This window comes from Cherax quadricarinatus, chromosome 14 (genome assembly GCF_038502225.1).
Source record: "Cherax quadricarinatus isolate ZL_2023a chromosome 14, ASM3850222v1, whole genome shotgun sequence".
In the NCBI taxonomy this organism is placed as follows: Eukaryota; Metazoa; Arthropoda; class Malacostraca; order Decapoda; family Parastacidae; genus Cherax; species Cherax quadricarinatus.
Genome location: NC_091305.1, coordinates 20,180,392 through 20,198,484, shown reverse-complemented (window position 1 = coordinate 20,198,484; position 18,093 = coordinate 20,180,392). Strand labels below are relative to the sequence as shown.

The window sequence follows — 18,093 nt, the reverse complement described above, 5'->3', positions numbered from 1 at the left end:
GTCTGTGCATCCATTTCTTTAGGATACTCAGGAGTAGTGTGGAAAGCGACTCCACGTATCTTATTATAGTGTTGCTTATCCTTAGAGTGAGAGACAAGTGAAGTCGATGATTGGTCAGTTTTGTTGGTGTTGGAAGACGACGACGCTGCTCGTGTCTTGATAGATGTGGTGGCTGGCGTTGGAGGCGGTTTCTCATTGGTGGAGGAAGGTGGAGGCACGTGAGGCAGTGAAGGCTCTGATTGGTTCTTGGCAGTGGCGGTGGCTGGAGGAGGTGGTGGTCTCTCATTGGTGGATTGTGAAGTAGAGCAGGTGGCTTCTGCAGAAATCAAATCTTGCAAGTCATCTGGTGCCTCGAAACTGACGATTTTTGGGATAATCTTCAAAACATCGGCTGAAGCAGGACTAGCTGGGAAGTTGAATGATGGCAGATTGTTGAGGGCAAGAATATCATTCATAGTTGTATTAAAACAACCCGGGTTAGCTGCATTTTGCATGTGTGCATACATCAGGCAGTAGTAGAATTTTGTGGAAATATCGTGTGGTAGAGGAGAGGCGGTGAGTGGTGGAGGTTGCTGAGTGGCTTGTAGAATCTTGGTGGTGGTCGTCTGAAGCTTAGCTATAGCAGCATAAGTAGGAGAATTTCCTGTAGACTTCTTAGTTTCTTCTTTCAGTTTCTTAGAGAGGATATCCTTGCGTACTGGACATTTGGCTGCAAGAGTATGGTGATCACTCTTACAGTTGATGCAGGTGGGAGCAGCAGTGGAAGTGCAGGAGCGAAAGTCGTGATCTGCAGACCCACAGGTGGAGCATATCTTCTTAATCTTCACGTGGCAATCGGCAGTAGAGTGACTATACGAGTAGCATGTCCAACAAGGTGATTTACTTAGACCAATTTGTTGTAGAATTTCCCAAGATAGGTCTTGAATTTTCGCTAATTATGCATTTCATTTTTTATAGGCCTCTCTACTGGCCCGTCATGAGCCAACGGTGGACCATGGGCCCAGATTAAGAGCCCCTAATGCAATGGGACAAGGAAAAAGCAATGAGCGAAGAGTCGGAAGTGATGTTGTAAGGAAATTGACAATGTTTATCCTTTGTATAAATATAAATGGAAAGGGACTACTGAAACACTGAATGAATTTTAGGGAATATCCAAACACAACTGTATAGTAATCACTAGCAAAGGCACATGCGAATCCAGGGCCTAATGCTGAGGTCCTGATCAGCAGACTGAAAACAGCTGATGGTGCGAGTGTATTCATATTCGTGATTGTATAATATAAATCTTATATGAAATTGGAGTTATTACAACTGAGCAAGTAAAAGTGTTTACAATACATACCTGAGAATGGATGAACCAGATGGGTTCAAGAAGTATGAGGTAAACAACAAATGAATGAGGAAGATGAAATTGCTGGAAACTTATGAAAATGTGGAAAAAATAGAACTTTGAAACTGGACACGAAAAGTAGACTGTCAGTATAATTGTGGCAGTATAATTGTATGAGTGTAAATCATGGTCTTTGAATTTTCCGAGGGAAGGAGGCTAAAGACAGTGCAAATATCCTCTGCTTGAGATCAATATGTAATGTGAAAAAGATGGTGAAAAATATAGAAGAAAAAACCTTGATGGTGATTTGGAAAAAGAGGCATAATTCCAAGAATGAAACAAGGATTTATGGAGATGGAGTGGCAATGTAGAAGAATTAAGCAAGATAATGTGCCTATAAAGTCCATGTTCGATTTATTTTTTTTAAAACAAAATTGTAATATAATGAAAATTTTTAAATGTTAGTGCATATGATAGACAAACTAATTGATTTTCAATACAGCTTTTCGGTTGTCTGATTTATGCAGCCTCAACATGTTCACTTCTAATTGTATTAGTCAACGTAATGAACGAGTCCCGTGAGAGTTGTTGTCCGATGCCATCATTTATCAGCACGGAATGCTGTAATACAAGCTTATTGCATCTGGAAAACATAACCCTTCACAAATCTCACAAAACGAAATCTAAAACCTTGATATCGGAGGAGGATAGGGGGTTGAGGGCTATTTGATAGTGGCCAGTTACACTCATTGCATCAGCCAGGGTAATTGTTGTTGCTGTAATTACACTATGATATATGAAAAACTGCATTTTCGTGTAAGAATGCTCACACCTCACAGAAACGAATGAAATATTTCACATAGAGCTCTCAAGAACGAAGAGGAGCAAACTGAATACTAACTCCGTCATGATGCGAGAAATAATAGTATGGATAGAAACGGATATCGATTGATTTTTATACATTTAGTAATTTATTATTTTGCTCAAACCCAACATAAAATGTTATGGATGGAGCTAGACATCTCGTGTATTTAATTAGTGTAATGAATACAGTTTTTGTTTTCTGTCGATAATATGTCGAGGATCAGGTTGTAAGTAATGTTTGTGTTCATGTAATTATCCACTTGATAACTTCCTCAACTTTGCTTTATTTTACCAGAGTAAATTTCATGTTTGATAAGGGATTACTCTAATATGTGAACAGTGAGCTGTCTGATATGGCTTTCTCACTCAACTGTTCAACTGGGTGGTCATTAGTTCTCAAATGTGTAAACAGAGCATTACATATTTGTTCACTCTGGATTGAGTAAAGATGTTGGCTTAACTGAGCCTCGAGTTTTTTTTTACCTGTGTCTTAGGCAAAACTCTGGACATTATGTGATATAATACACAGCCTTGTGTAACTGGAAATTTTAAATTACGGATTTTTTTTTTTGGCTCATTTCGACAGACCATTCTTACAATAAAACATTTTAGGTATTTGGGTAGCAAGGTCAGGTTTTTATTGTAAGGTAATGGCAAAGTATTATTTAAGGATTATTCTGTATATTTAGTTGAGTAGTTTAAGTAGTGCTTTTTCATGAGATAATAATAATGTCTCAATGAAATCATTAGATTTAGAACATCTTAATTTCTCCACTGAATTAAAGGTTTTGTTGAATTCTTCACTGAGGAATTCTGAGATGCAAATTATTAAAGCACTTAAGAATATTGTCATAAATGCTCTCTTCTTTACTCCTTAAATGATTACAATATTAATATGTATACCATCTTACATCAGTGTCCTGCAAATGCTGAATTTTAAAATTCTGTATTTTCGATGCAGTAAATATTTGAGATTATTTAATATTATAAGGTAACAAAAACGAAAGAATCTTTGTTAATTTAAAGGAGGCACAAATCATGAACTTGGTTATTCATTATTCTTTGTAAATAATAACACGTAGCCACCTCACGGAACAGCTGTTAATATATTAATCTTATAAAATAAATCTTGGGGGAGATGTGATAGCACTGCACCACGACTGATCAGCAGAAAACTTAACTCTGATGTTGACACAGTTCACTGTGACTCACTCTTGACTTTCGTTACCTGACTACTCGCTGAAAATGGCTAAAGGCAAAAGGCAAATTCCTCACAGAGGTGTCAGAGGAGGACCGCCACCAATAACACAAAAATCAGCTAATAACAATATCATACATATTTTCTTTATCAATGTATTGTTCTATTCCTAGAAAAAATAGCATTAAATCCGTTTCAGTTATTCAGGTCTTCTGTTCATTATATATAAATATTTCCTGTATATAAGAAAAATTGTGCTATAATTAATGGTCACATTTTAATGACTCAGACCTAATAAAGATATTTTATCTTAATATTTCAAAATTAATGGTCAGAATATCTTTTCATAATTCGTTGTTAATGGAATCTCTAAATAGACTGCAAATATAGGATAATGCAAAAAATATAAGTGCATGTATTTTTAATATTTTTCTTGATATATAACTTACGTAAAAAATAAATCGATATATTTAATTAACATATATGAAAAGCATATGGCACAAGTATACTTAGTACTTTGCACAGGAGAAAAATCTCATAAAAACATAATATATTATTCACTCTGAGTTCCTACCATCATTATTAATAATAAATAGGGCGAGGTGCAGAAAGAAGAACAGGTTTGGGAAACACAAGAAAAGATGATAATGATCTGAAAAATAAAATTTAGTGGGCTGTTTTTGAGAAGTGATAAAACAAATGTCATGGATTTATAGAGAATAAAGATAATATAAATGTTAACTATAAATTGAAGGTAAATATTGAATTATGTGGATTTTTATACATACTGATTTCTGTGAAGTTACACAGTTTAAATGGTGTAATGTTAATATTTAATAATGGATATTTAATAGAGGCAAATTTATATTAAAAAGTAAGAGAGAGAGAGATAGAGACAGAGACAGAGAAACAGATAGAGACAGACAGAGACAGACAGAGAGAGCTTTCCTTACAAGATGAAGTACCACTGAGGTTCCATTCAGCAATCTGAGGAACCTCAAGTATCACACAACCTGGCTGTTTTAACAGTGGCGAGACAGACAGACAGACAGATAAAGTCAGATGTTGAAGAGAACAGCTGTTAAAGGGCAGATAAAACCCTGTTCAGTCTCTTCTACAGTTCATGGAGACACAAGTGTGGACACTTCGCAGCTTCACATGTTCCAGAGACAGAAACTTGAGAGTGAAGGTCACAGTATTTACGTTGGAGCTAGGTAGTTGTACCCATTACCATTTGTGTGTCCATTTCCATTAACACGATTACCATTTTCGTTACCATTACTTCCGTTCCCGTTAGCATAGCCATTTCCATTGCTATTACTTCCGTTCCCATTAGTGTGACCATATCCGTTACCATTACTTCCGTTTCCGTTGCCATTTCCTCCATTGCCGTTTGTGTAGCTATTTCCGTTAGCCTTAATGCCATTACCGTTAGTATAGCCATTTCCACTGGTCTGAACGCCATTGCCATTAATTCCGTTTCCGTACGTGTAGCCATTTCCGTTTATGCCATTTCCATTACCATTTGTAATACCATTCCCATTTGAATAACCATTTCCGTTGCTGTGCCCATTACCATTGGTTAGCCCATTGTCATTAGAGTGTCCATTACCATTGCCATTGGTTAGCCCATTGCCATTAGAGTATCCATTACCATTGCCATTGGTTAGCCCATTGCCATTAGAGTATCCATTACCATTGCCATTGGTTAGCCCATTGCCATTAGAGTATCCATTACCATTGGTTAGCCCATTGCCATTAAAGTATCCAATACCATTGGTAAGTCCATTGCCATTAGAGTATCCATTACCATTCCCATGGGTGAGACCATTGCCATTGGTGAGCCCATTGCCATTAGTGTATCCATTACCATTGCCATTAGTGTATCCATTACCATTACCATTGGTGAAGCCATTGCCATTGGTGAGTCCATTGCCATTGGTGAGTCCATTGCCATTGGTGAGTCCATTGCCATTAGTGTATCCATTACCATTGCCATTGGTGAGGCCATTGCCATTGGTGAGGCCATTGCCATTGGTGAGTCCATTGCCATTAGTGTATCCATTACCATTGCCATTGGTGAGGCCATTGCCATTGGTGAGTCCATTGCCATCAGTGTATCCATTACCATTTCCATTGGTGAGTCCATTGCCATTAGTGTATCCGTTACCATTACCATTGGTAAGCCCAATGCCATTTGAATAACCATTGCCATTGGTAACACCAATCAGAGCATTGAGACCATAGAACTGCTGGGCGGTAGAACAGTCGAAGTTGTACCACCAGTCACACACGAAGTACTGCTGGTTGAAGATGGTACCGTTGGGACACAGGAAAGAGTCGCTCCTGCCATCTGCCTGACAGATGTGGAACACCTGCGGAGGACAAGAGTATTAGAGAAGCAGCGTATTATTAGTGGCAGCTGTGAAACACCTGCTAGGAGCAACCAACGGCATTGCTATTTAAGAAAGTGGATTAAAAGTTGTATGAATATTTTAAGTATACGCAGTAGTTATCATACTAAAACAATAGAGATTTTCTTACTATGGCTGTAAATGTTTATGATTCACTCAGTCTTCATCGGTAGACCTTGACAAGATCGGTCCACGTAAATAATCACTAAATATCCAAATTATTAAAAAAAAAAAAAAAAGCTGGCCTCTAGGGTAGTATAAAACTCACTTGAGAGCTGGACTCGGGGGGCGGGGAGTGCAAGACTCACCTGACAGCCGGCCTCGAGGGCAATATCAGCGTAGTATCCAGGGATTTGTCCACCGCAGGTGAATCCTGTGTCGGGTACGGAAGCCAGGATGGGATAGTCCACGCCGGGTTCACCTCTTACAGCAGTAGCCAGGGCGGTGATGGGATCCTCCAGTCCGTTTCCGTTAAAGTAGGCACCATTGCCATTGCCGTTTATGTAGACACCATTCCCATTTGCGTAGTCCCCATTGCCATTCCCATTGCCGTTTGTGTGAACACCATTACCATTGCCGTTTTGATGAATGCCATTTCCATTACCATTCGTGTATCCCCCATTGCCGTTTCCGTTTGCGTAACCACCATTACCATTCGTGTAACCACCATTGCCATTTGTGGTGCCAAAATTGCCATTTCCATTTGTGTGAACACCATTGCCATTTCCGTTTGTGTAACCACCATTACCGTTTACGCTACTAATACCATTTCCATTGCCGTTCGTACTCACACCATTCCCATTGCCGTTTGTGTAGCCACCATTGCCATTTCCATTACCATTTCCGTTTATCCCATTGGTATGTCCTCCAATACCATTTACCGCACCATTTCCGTTTCCATTTCGGTTAACTCCTCCATTCCCATTACCTAAAACCCCATTCCCTTTGCCATTTCCATTACCATTTCCGTTCCCCCCGTTGCCGTTGAAGCCGTTGATTGGAGGCAGGTAGGCTTGCTGGGCCAAACACACACCTATGGCAGCTGTGGAGGGAAGAACACCCAAATGAGCTTTTATCCACACAATAACAAGACTCAGTATTCTGTAGATCAAAGCTCTGTATTACCAACCAGTTGATGAACAAGACACATGTGCAACACCTGTGTACCGTTATTGACAGGTGCTGCACATGGTTGGTTAATGGGGTTTAAAGCCTGTCGACTGCACGACTAGGCTGTATATCACTGTTGACCACCAGTTAAGAATACTTTAATCTCTAAAACAGGGATTAAAAACTCTCAACATATATATAATATGAGACTACATGCTTCACGATATATGTCTCATTGTCTAATATGTGTTTTATTCATCCAGAGGCAGTTTACAAAGTAATGAAAGTAATCAACATGTATAATTATAAAAAAATATAACTAAGTTATCGGTATTGTCCTGGAAAACAATAAAATGTTTTATTCCAGACACTGACAGTTTTATTGTGTCTTCCAGACTCCAGAGCAAAGGTTGAGTTCATTTTTATTATGATCAGTGCAAATGTCTTCGAAGATGCCGCTGTTGGTTACCTGTGTAATTGACACAATGATAAGTATACGGTAAGGGTAGCGAGTGGAAGATAATGGTATGTGGTAATGGTGAATAGTGGTACTGGTTGGTGATGGTGAGGTGGTGGTAATGACTGAAGATGAGGTAGTTGTGGAGGTGGTGCTAGTAGTCGTGGTTGCGGAGAAAGTGGAGTGTGGTGATGGTAGTGGTGCGTGGTTAGTGTAAAGTTTTGTGTGGTGGCGGTGGTGGTAGTGGTAGGTGGTTACAGTGAGGTGATGAGAGATGGTGGTAGTAGGTGGTGAGCATGACGTTGTTTGGGTGGTGGTCGTGGAGGTAGTGGTGATGGTAGAGGTGGTGGTAGTGGTGGTGGTAGTGGTGGTGGTTATGGTAGTGGTGCGTGGTTAGTGTAAAGTTTTGTGTGGTGGCGGTGGTGGTAGTGGTAGGTGGTTACAGTGAGGTGATGAGAGATGGTGCTAGTAGGTGGTGAGCATGACGTTGTTTGGGTGGTGGTCGTGGAGGTAGTGGTGATGGTAGAGGTGGTGGTAGTGGTGGTGGTAGTGGTGGTGGTTATGGTAGTGGTGGGGGTGGTTTTAGTGGGGTGGTGGAGGTGGTGGTGATGGTGGTGGTGGTGATGGTGGTGGTGATGGTGGTGGTGGTGGTGATGGTGGTGGTGATGGTGTTGGTGATGGTGGTGGTGATGGTGGTGATGGTGGTGGTGATGGTGGTGGTGGTGATGGTGGTGGTGGTGGAGGTGGTAGTGGTGGTGGTGATGGTAGAGGTGGTGATAGTGGTGGTAGTGGTGGTAGTGGTGGTGGTGGTGGTGATGGTGGTGGTGGGGGTGGTTGCAGTGGGGTGGTGGAGGTGGTGGTGGTGGTGGTGGAGGTGGTAGTGGTGGTGGTGATGGCGGTGGTTATGGTGGAGGTGGTGGTAGTGATGGTGATGGTGGTGGTGATGGTGGCGGTGGTGGTGGTGATGGTGGTGATGGTAGAGGTGGGGGTGGTTGTAGTGGGGTGGTGGAGGTGGTGGTGGAGGTGGCAGTGGTGGTTGTGATGGTGGAGGTGGTGGTAGTGGTGGTGGTAGTGGTGGTAATGGTGGTGGTGGAGGTGGTGATAGTGATGGTGATGGTGGTGGCCGTAGTGGTGGTGGTGGTGATGGTAGTGGTGGTGGTGGAGGTGGTGATGGTGGTGGTGATGGTGGTGGTAGTGGTGGTGGTGGTAGTAGTGGTGGTGGTGGTGGTGGTGGTGGTGATGGTGGTGGTGGTGGTGATGGTGGTGGTGGTGGTGGTGGTGGTGGTGGTGGTGGTGGTGGTGGTGGTGGTGGTGATGGTGGTGGTGGTGGTGGTGGTGGTGGTGGTGATGATGGTGGTGGTGGTGGTGGTGGTGGTGGTGGTGGTGATGGTGGTGGTGGTGGTGATGGTGGTGGTGGTGGTGGTGGTGGTGGTGGTGATGATGGTGGTGGTGGTGGTGGTGGTGGTGGTGGTGGTGGTGGTGGTGGTGATGATGATGGTGGTGGTGGTGGTGGTGGTGGTGGTGATGGTGGTGGTGATGGTGGTGGTGGTGGTGATGATGGTGGTGGTGGTGGTGGTGGTGGTGGTGGTGATGGTGGTGGTGGTGATGGTGGTGGAGGTGATGGTGGTGGTGGTGGAGGCTCGGTGGTTCACGTGTGGTGCACGACTCCAACATTCACTAGTCAGCCTCACTGGTGATTGTGTGGACAAGTGTTTCTCTCGTGTTAATGGTTAACTAAATAAAGTTTATTGCAGATTGTTAAAAGAAAACTATAATAAATTGAACTTTAGAAACTTTAGCTTGAGAGTTACACCACTGAGCAAATTTTCTTAAATGTTCTTAAATAATGTTCGAAAAGGTAAAGAAAGATAATTTCAGTGAGCCATTAAAACCAGATCATTACCGCAACAAGTGAATTAAAAACCTGATATCCACTGGAATTATTGCCAATGGAATTATATATATATATATATATATATATATATATATATATATATATATATATATATATATATATATATATATATATATATATAATACTCTTGGTGCCTGAGTAGGCAAGAACTGAGGAGTGTGTGGAGCGTGAGAGATGAGCTGGGATGTGGAATGAGCGTAGAATGTGTGCAAAGTGAGCCATGGTTTGATGTACTGGATGAGGTATGAGGGTGATCGTAGCACACTTACATAACCTACTATTGTTTTACTTTTACCAAACATAACTACCCATAACTTGTTTTCTGAGTTATTTAAAAATGTGAAATGTATATCCTCTAAATATCTATGCTGGCTTTTATTTATTTTATAGTTTTTTGTATTTAAATCATTCAATTAAATCACTGTTCATTTATCAAACGGACTTTGGAATCTTATTAATGTTTTGAGTTGCATACAAAGTTTGGTTGCTTGGACAGGGGTAAGCAGGTCCTAGCTCAGTGCTGTATCTTAAACCAAAATACATTCTCGGATCATTACATCCTTGTTATCGACAGCTCTTGCAAGGTCTCTTTTCTAGCTTCCTTATACAATCTAGGTTTTTTTCTCTTCCCTATACTGTCATTGCTTCGTCCTACCTTATACTAGCTATTTTTTCATCCTACCTTATACTGTCTACCTCTCGTTATTCCATCTAGACTAACTTAAATCGTGTGTTTCATTACTGCACACTTTCAAATTACACCAGTAAATTTCAGAGTGCTTTTTTATCCTTGGGTCATATTTTTTTTTTTTTCGTTTGAAGTTCCTCATATCATCACTGTTATAACCACTCAACAGCCTATGATTTCATATAGCTGATACATCGTGAACTGCTCTTATTTTTCATAAGAATATAGCTTCGCAGAGATGAAAAAAAATGTAATCAGACTATGCAGACTAGCTAACACGTGTAGGAGTCCTCCATTTGTAAATACTTACCTGCAACTATAAGCTGCCTCATTATCTTCGCCATTGTAAGTGGAAGGTTCTCAAAAATCCTCTTAAAGGTAGAACCAAACTTCAGATGATGTAGTACTGGATGAATAAAAGCCTTGTGGAGGAAGATCCCTGAAGGTAGGAGGAGAAAGAAGGAGCAACGGACGGTGGAAAGTGAGAGTTATGTGGCTACCAACGCTCACCGTCCCTTATATACTCCGTCGTCAGTTAGGCAACGGTCCAGGGGCTATTGCTGAAGATTGACGCCAGGCCGAGAAGAAAGGCCAGGTCATGGTCGCAGCCCAGACCTCCGTTCTAGATTCCCTGCCGGTTGGACGAGCGGCTTCCCGGGACCACTGCGGGAACCACCAGACCTGTCTCTCTCACTGCCCCCCAGGCAGCTCCAATCCTGTGGGTCATCCCCACCAGTCAAGTCTTGGGTCGTTATCCCTAACCAGTCTTGGTTAGCTGGAAGATGAAGGAAGTAGAGCATATCTCCTCAGAAACTTACAACAAAATCACATCGCCAAGTTATTCTGTTCAAGAAATTACTGTTTGAGGTTCTAAACCTTGAAAAACTGTAACACCTCCGGCGAGTTCTTGCACTTCTGCATGATAAGTACCCTGTTTATAGGGTGAAGGTAAGAAATTCTTGATCCAAGGAACTGTTGCTAACCTCTTCCTTGACAAAAACCTCCTATTCCCCAAGTGCTGAATAATTATCATACCAGTTCCCATAGCGAGTGTTTATTTAGTTCTATTGAAGTTTTGAATGTTGGACATGAAGCTATGTCGACACTCATGTATATGTTAGTAGGGTTCGTTGACGGAATGATGGTAGCAAACCTTTACGTCCGCCTTTAAAATTCTTATTGTCAAGAGATCGAATCATCGCCTTCTTTCTGTGCCTCCTGCCTGAATCTGAGAGGCCTGTGAGTGGCGGCCTCCGTGCAGTGGGGGTCACGTGACATGAGGCTTGGCCAGGGAGCCTACCTATAAATGTTGCTAGGAATTATATATAAGAAGCTCGGTGATGCTAACGTATGATGTCCTCGATATACAGATATAAACTATTGCGTAAGGTAGACGGCAGACGTTTCAGGCTCTGAGCTGATTCTATACACTACAAGGAAAACGTTGTACAACAAACAGGACATACTAGAACATAATGCATTACAAATCATGGTGGACCATGGGAACGAACGAGAATAAATTAGAACATGATTCATGTGATCTAGGGATTCTAAGGAAACTTATTAAGAATGAAGAAAGTGCTTAACAAAAAAGACAAACTCAAAGCACTCAAGTTATTTACTGTTAAATCTTAGAATTCGGAGAAAACATGAACACTTAAAAAAAAAATTTGATCAGCGAATAGACTGACATACTACACATAACAGAACATTGATTGGATTATATTAATCAGCTATATAAGTTATTTAACCCCAACTCTGCTGGAGTGAGACTTATATATGCAAGTTAGGCATCTCTAGGTAGGTCAAATTCTGTGGCAATGGCTAACACATGACGTTACCCGAGGGGGATTAACATTAGCATCAACAACTGAAACTTGAGGATTCTTTATCACTTGTCGTGTAAGTAGAGAACAATGAGTCAGGCTGTACATCAGTCAGGCTGTTAGAGGCAGAAGGTACTGGGTTAGGAGGATTGTCAGAGTCTGGCTCGCTCGTTTTGGTGCCAAGTAACTCAGTATCATCGCTCACTAACTTCACATGATCTAAATGCGATTCTTTGTATTAACCACTGTTAATTTCTCTCACTTTATACTAATTACCATTTATATGATCACCTACTCTGTAGGGACCAAAAAACTTTCGGTCGAGCTTTGGCACTGCGCATGTTTTATTGAAATTAGTTAACAACTCTCGAACCTACTTCAGTTTTGCCTCTTCAAAGGGGGCTCCTTGGTATGGTGAAGAGGCTCTTGGTCTGAGGAATTAGACCTGTCGGTCTCCTTCCTCAGACCGAACCTAATTACCCCCCAATCCTCCCTTCACTATCCCATCCTCCCCATCCTCCCCTTTTTCCTTTCCTCCTCCTCCTCCCCACCCCTCCCTTTTGCCCTTCCTTTTTTGGTCTTTGGGATTTTTCCCACAGGCGTGCTAGTTCCTGGGTAGGGGAAAGGGTACCAGGGTCCATCCCATTCCATTGAGGTTCTTGGCGGTGGCGTAGTTTGCCGTGGAATTTGGATCGCCTGGGGATGTCCCGATCCCTCTCCGGTATGGAGGGTGGCTTTGAGTGTCTTTCGAGCGACGGGTGTATCTCTGGAAGCCACCTTTCGGACTCCGGGGGTGGTGGCCGAAGGAGGTATACTTTGTGGCGGATATCCGGGCGGCCTCTCTTTTGTCCACCGATGTGAGGTTGCTATCCCAGATTGCTGGTTTACTGGCATGATGGGTAGGGTATGGCACGGGTTCCATGCTGCATCTGCACTACTTGCGGTGCTGAGGTTCTCTTGGGCGCAGAGGGAGATTTCTGGCCCTTTCATTCCTCCTAGGAACTATCCCTCCCTGGTCCCCCCTTTTTTCATTCTTTTTTTTCTTTATATTTTCTTTTCTTTCTTAAAAACAAAAAGAAAGAAGTAACCTAACCATGGAGTACCCGATCCATGAGCCCGCTACCCCCGGGCCCCTTGTTGTTACTGCACCCCGTTCTGACCTCACCTCGTCTTTTGGCCACTCTTCGGACATTCCTAAGGCCCCTGTATCTCTTGCTGGTGCTGTTTCCTCACCCGCTTCAGGTACCGGGGCTTCCACTGACTCCTTTGATTTGTCTGACCTCCGCTCTCCTTTGAATATGCTTCTGGCTTCTCCCTCTATGGTGCGGCGATTTTCGAATCGCCAGCCCGTCCCACGTCGGACCGACTCTGGTCCCACTTCTAAACATCAACGACAATCTTCAGTCTATTAAACCGAGTATAGGTTACTGGCCGTCTTCTTGTCACCAGTGTCGAGGTTGGGAGACTACTCTCTCCCGTCTTCGCATTGGCCATACTCGTCTTACTCATGGTTATCTCATGGAGAAGCGCCCTGCTTCTCTCTGTGAGGATTGTCAGGTTCCATTATCGGTTAGCCACTTTCTATTAGACTGCCCACTTTATCAACGAGCACGCAGAATATACCTCCAACGTCGTCTTCGCTCCGCTGCTCTCTCTTTACCTTCCCTTCTCGCTGATGGACCCACCTATCCTCTGGACTCTCTCATTGACTTTTTGACAAAAACTGACTTGCTTCACAAACTCTGATGATCAGGGCCGGATTACCGCATAGGCAAACTAGGCATTTGCCTAGGGCCCTGCGCATTTGGGGGCCCCACAGTCCAAGGGGTTCAGGGGCTCATCCAAGACTGCGCACATGGTGTAAGTGCAAAAGGGTCCCTACCTAAAAAGTTCAAGTGTTTGGAGAGTAAAATTGATTTTTAAAAATTAATCAAAACAAAAATAAATAATGAAATAAAATAAAATAAAAATAAATAAACCTAATCATAGATGGCAACACTCAACACGCCTTTGTTTACATCAGAACAGCTGTGTTTTCCTGCTAATGGGTGAGTATGGGAGATTCCTCTCCAATTTTCTGTAGTTTATATGATTTGATAGTCTTATGCATGATGCAATGATAATAATGGTCAGTGATTTATAAAGGGAATAATAGTGCTGTAGTGGTTATGCTGAATATAATACATGATGTCACTACTTTAATAGCTTAATCTAGTAATACTATGCTGTCTTGAGTTTATTCTCTTTAAAATGCATGATTTAACAAGATAGTTATAATGGCTGTTGGTAAATGGTTTTGGTTGTCTTGATGTACTTTCCCTATTAAATTTAATCTAAATAGCCAGAATGTATTTAATTAGACCTTAAACAGGCTCACACCGACCCCCCCACCCCCAAGCTGGAAGGGGTCGCTTCGCTTACCCGTAACTCAAAGGGGCCCCGCCAATCTGAATAGCCTAGGGCCCGGAGACTTCTTAATCCGGCCCTTCTGATGATACCTTCAGCCCTTTCTAACTCAATCTCTTGCTGCCCTCTACCCCCGCACGATCCCCTGCCCCGCTGTTTTCTGTAACCTATTGATCATCCCTCCCCTCTTCTACCGCCCAATACTCTCGCTTCCTTCCCTACCCTGCAGCGCTGTATAGCCCTTGTGGCTTAGCGCTTCTTTTTGGTAATAATAATAATAATAATAATACTTCAGTTTTGGTTGACTTTGCTCGAGTGTTAGTGAATTGTAAATTCTGCTGTTGATTTATAAAGTTTCTCGGATTCTTCTGAATTATTATTATAATAATAAACAGAAAACTCTAAACCGAATTCTTCCGAAGACACTTTGAGCTGATCTTGTACGTGTCGCAACGATATCATTTGCATTATAGTTGGGTTGCGGAATGGAATATAACTCAATAGTAAACGCTTATCTACGCCATATAATGCATAATGTGGTATAAGAACTATATAATTATACTACACAAGTAATGCTGTTGACACGTGTGAAATTTCTGATGTTTCTTAGCCTCTACGATGGTTATTTGTGGGTGTGCTGGTGGATGCAGTAAGAGGCAAGACCTTAAGACAAGTGTAACATTCAAGAAGTTCATTAGAGATTATAAATGATTTCTGTTGTGAGGTAGAGACTAGGAGTCAACATTAGTATTCTCTTCGACGGAGATGTTTTGTTGTTCTTGAAGAGAATGTTGATCAGAGGATCTGGAGATATTCTCCCTTTCCTCAGTTCACGTCTGATTACCTCAAATTCCCCAGGCGCAGTATTATCCCTACTGGCTTAGTGCTTCCCTATGAATTTAATAATAATAATAATAAACTTCCATGAAGAGAACATTAAATATCTGAATTTTGTAAATTATTAAAAAGTGATGTTTCATTTGCTAAGTCATTGGTACTATATGGTGCAATATGCCTTCATATTAGTTTACAGAAAGATGGATAATTATATACGGGTTATTCATTGGTGGATACTTGGCTTTACGAATATTTACAATTACAGAATGGCGTGGTGCTGCGATGAGGTGGCAGACAAATGCTGCAAAAATCACATTTTATTAAATACAACGTCCCACCTATAAAAACTCTTTATTAAGTACTTGAAAAAAAAAAACTCTTGCAGGTGAAACATCGTATTTAATGGATGGTCTTGTATTTTCTACTAACTGACCACTGACGAAGACTTGTTACTCAGCCTCACACAAAGTACAGGTATGTAATAATGATTAAGCGTGTGTCTTTAATTTTCTTAAACAGATAAGACAAATTTTAAATATATATTTAAATGTACTGATAATCTTTTTGTTGCCTAATTCCTAGTCCTTTTGTGTATTTATATGCTGTTAAATTACTCTCCACAGGATGGATATGAGATTAGCAATAAATTAGCTTCTTCGGCGGCAGAAATCAATGATTTTGTAGGCTTTCACATTTCTTTCGAGTTTTAGGAACTACACTGCTCGTAATGGCATGAATCATATTGTTATGGCATATTTTAACTATACTAGTTTGAACGGAGTCACGTCCAACAAAAAGCAGTGTCACTGCATGGGGAAGAACCGGGCCAGGACCTGTCCTGGCGAACCTACCTGTATGGTTGCATAGAGGTACTGACCATACTAATGTGGCAGTAAACCGTCAAAATAACGTTATGTACTGATGACCGCTACTACCTGGCATCACCATCTTCTGTTATCCTCTTAGATGATCAGTTTTTTCATTTTTCAGAAACTTAATATATGAATGTTTGTCTTAGTGGATAACAGCGTTAGTGTTACTGGTTGCTCAGTCCTGTTTCAATGTTGATTTTGCATGAGGTGTTACCTACGTTGTATTTGTTACATCCAGTACGAGGAATGGAGTAGACTCTTTTAATAATGTCCGGATAAATCCCGTATGGTTTTTATGTGAGGATAGCAACGACGGTGCTATTTACTACTTATACTTGTGTGGCTATGTCCATTGTATACACCATGAGAGAAAAAATGTGTGAAGGTATCATGCCCTTTTCAGACCCTCAATGGGTATTTGAAAGAACCATTTCTCCTTGTGAGAAGAAAATAAGGAATAAATTATAGCAAGTAAACAATTTTATTGAAAATATGCAAGAATATAATTATATAAACGGTAAAACAATCAAACATGAAATTTTCCTAAATTAAGAAAATAATGAAAAACAAAATGCATCAATTAATTTCGTGACTGATTGCGTCACTGAAACACACAAAAAAATAACGAAAATGCACCGAAAGTGTTATGCACCCTTAAGGACATGCTTGTGGCATTACTAGGAAAACAGAGATGGAGTAAGTTGCCCTTCCAGAGAGCATAAGTGCTACTAACACGAAAACCCTAACTCTGAGAAGACGCATGTTACACACTCAAATAAATTAAAATGTACACGGAGCAACCTTCACTACTGATGCTAGCATGACCATTCGAACCTGAATGTAATAAACTTTAACTGAATAAATTTAATTATGATTGATAAGTTGTTAACACTAAACATTTACTTGAAGCGTGGCGCACCGGCGCTCGTTCCTGCACACATAGACACCAGGCAAAACACTGAACCATCTGGAAGAAGTACAACACAAGGTACTGAACCACCTGCATGAACTACAACACAAGGTACTGAACCATCTGCATGAAGTACAACACAAGTACTGAACCACCTGCATGAAGTACAACACAAGTACTGAACCACCTGCATGAAGTACAACACAAGTACTGAACCACCTGCATGAAGTACAACACAATTACTGAACCACCTGCATGAAGTACAACACAAGTACTGAACCATCTGCAGGAAGTACAACACAAGTACTGAACCATCTGCAGGAAGTACAACACAAGTACTGAACCATCTGCAGGAAGTACAACACAAGGTACTGAACCATCTGCATGAAGTACAACACAAGTACTGAACCATCTGCAGGAAGTACAACACAAGTACTGAACCATCTGCAGGAAGTACAACACAAGTACTGAACCATCTGTATGAAGTACAACACAAGTGCTGAACCATCTGCATGAAGTACAACACAAGTACTGAACCACCTGCATGAAGTACAACACAAGTACTGAACCGCCTGCATGAAGTACAACACAAGTACTGAACCATCTGCATGAAGTACAACACAAGTACTGAACCATCTACATGAACTACAACACAAGTACTGAGCCATCTACATGAACTACAACACAAGTACTGAACCACCTGCATGAAGTACAACACAAGTACTGAACCATCTGCATGAAGTACAACACAAGTACTGAACCATCTGCATGAAGTACAACACAAGTACTGAACCATCTACATGAACTACAACACAAGTACTGAGCCATCTACATGAACTACAACACAAGTACTGAACCATCTGCATGAAGTACAACACAAGTACTGAACCACCTGCATGAAGTACAACACAAGTACTGAACCATCTGCATGAAGTACAACACAAGTACTGAACCACCTGCATGAACTACAACACAAGTACTGAACCACCTGCATGAAGTACAACACAAGTACTGAACCACCTGCATGAAGTACAACACAAGTACTGAACCATCTGCATGAAGTACAACACAAGTACTGAACCGCCTGCATGAAGTACAACACAAGTACTGAACCATCTGCATGAAGTACAACACAAGTACTGAACCATCTGCATGAAGTACAACACAAGTACTGAACCACCTGCATGAAGTACAACACAAGTACTGAACCACCTGCATGAAGTACAACACAAGTACTGAACCATCTGCATGAACTACAACACAAGT

The 18,093-nt window shown here is 41.4% G+C and overlaps 1 protein-coding gene across 1 annotated transcript; it reads right to left on the bottom strand.

Annotated features, from left to right (window-relative positions):
* Window positions 1–3,840: 3,840 nt before the first annotated feature.
* On the bottom strand, window positions 3,841–10,444 carry LOC138852708 (uncharacterized transmembrane protein DDB_G0289901-like). Its single transcript, XM_070085037.1, has 3 exons — window positions 10,287–10,444; window positions 6,115–6,848; window positions 3,841–5,767 (listed from the first exon to the last, which is right to left on the bottom strand). Exons 1-3 carry the CDS (start codon window positions 10,318–10,320, stop codon window positions 4,592–4,594), a joined length of 1,944 nt encoding a protein of 647 aa, XP_069941138.1. The 5' UTR covers window positions 10,321–10,444; the 3' UTR covers window positions 3,841–4,591.
* Window positions 10,445–18,093: the final 7,649 nt, after the last annotated feature.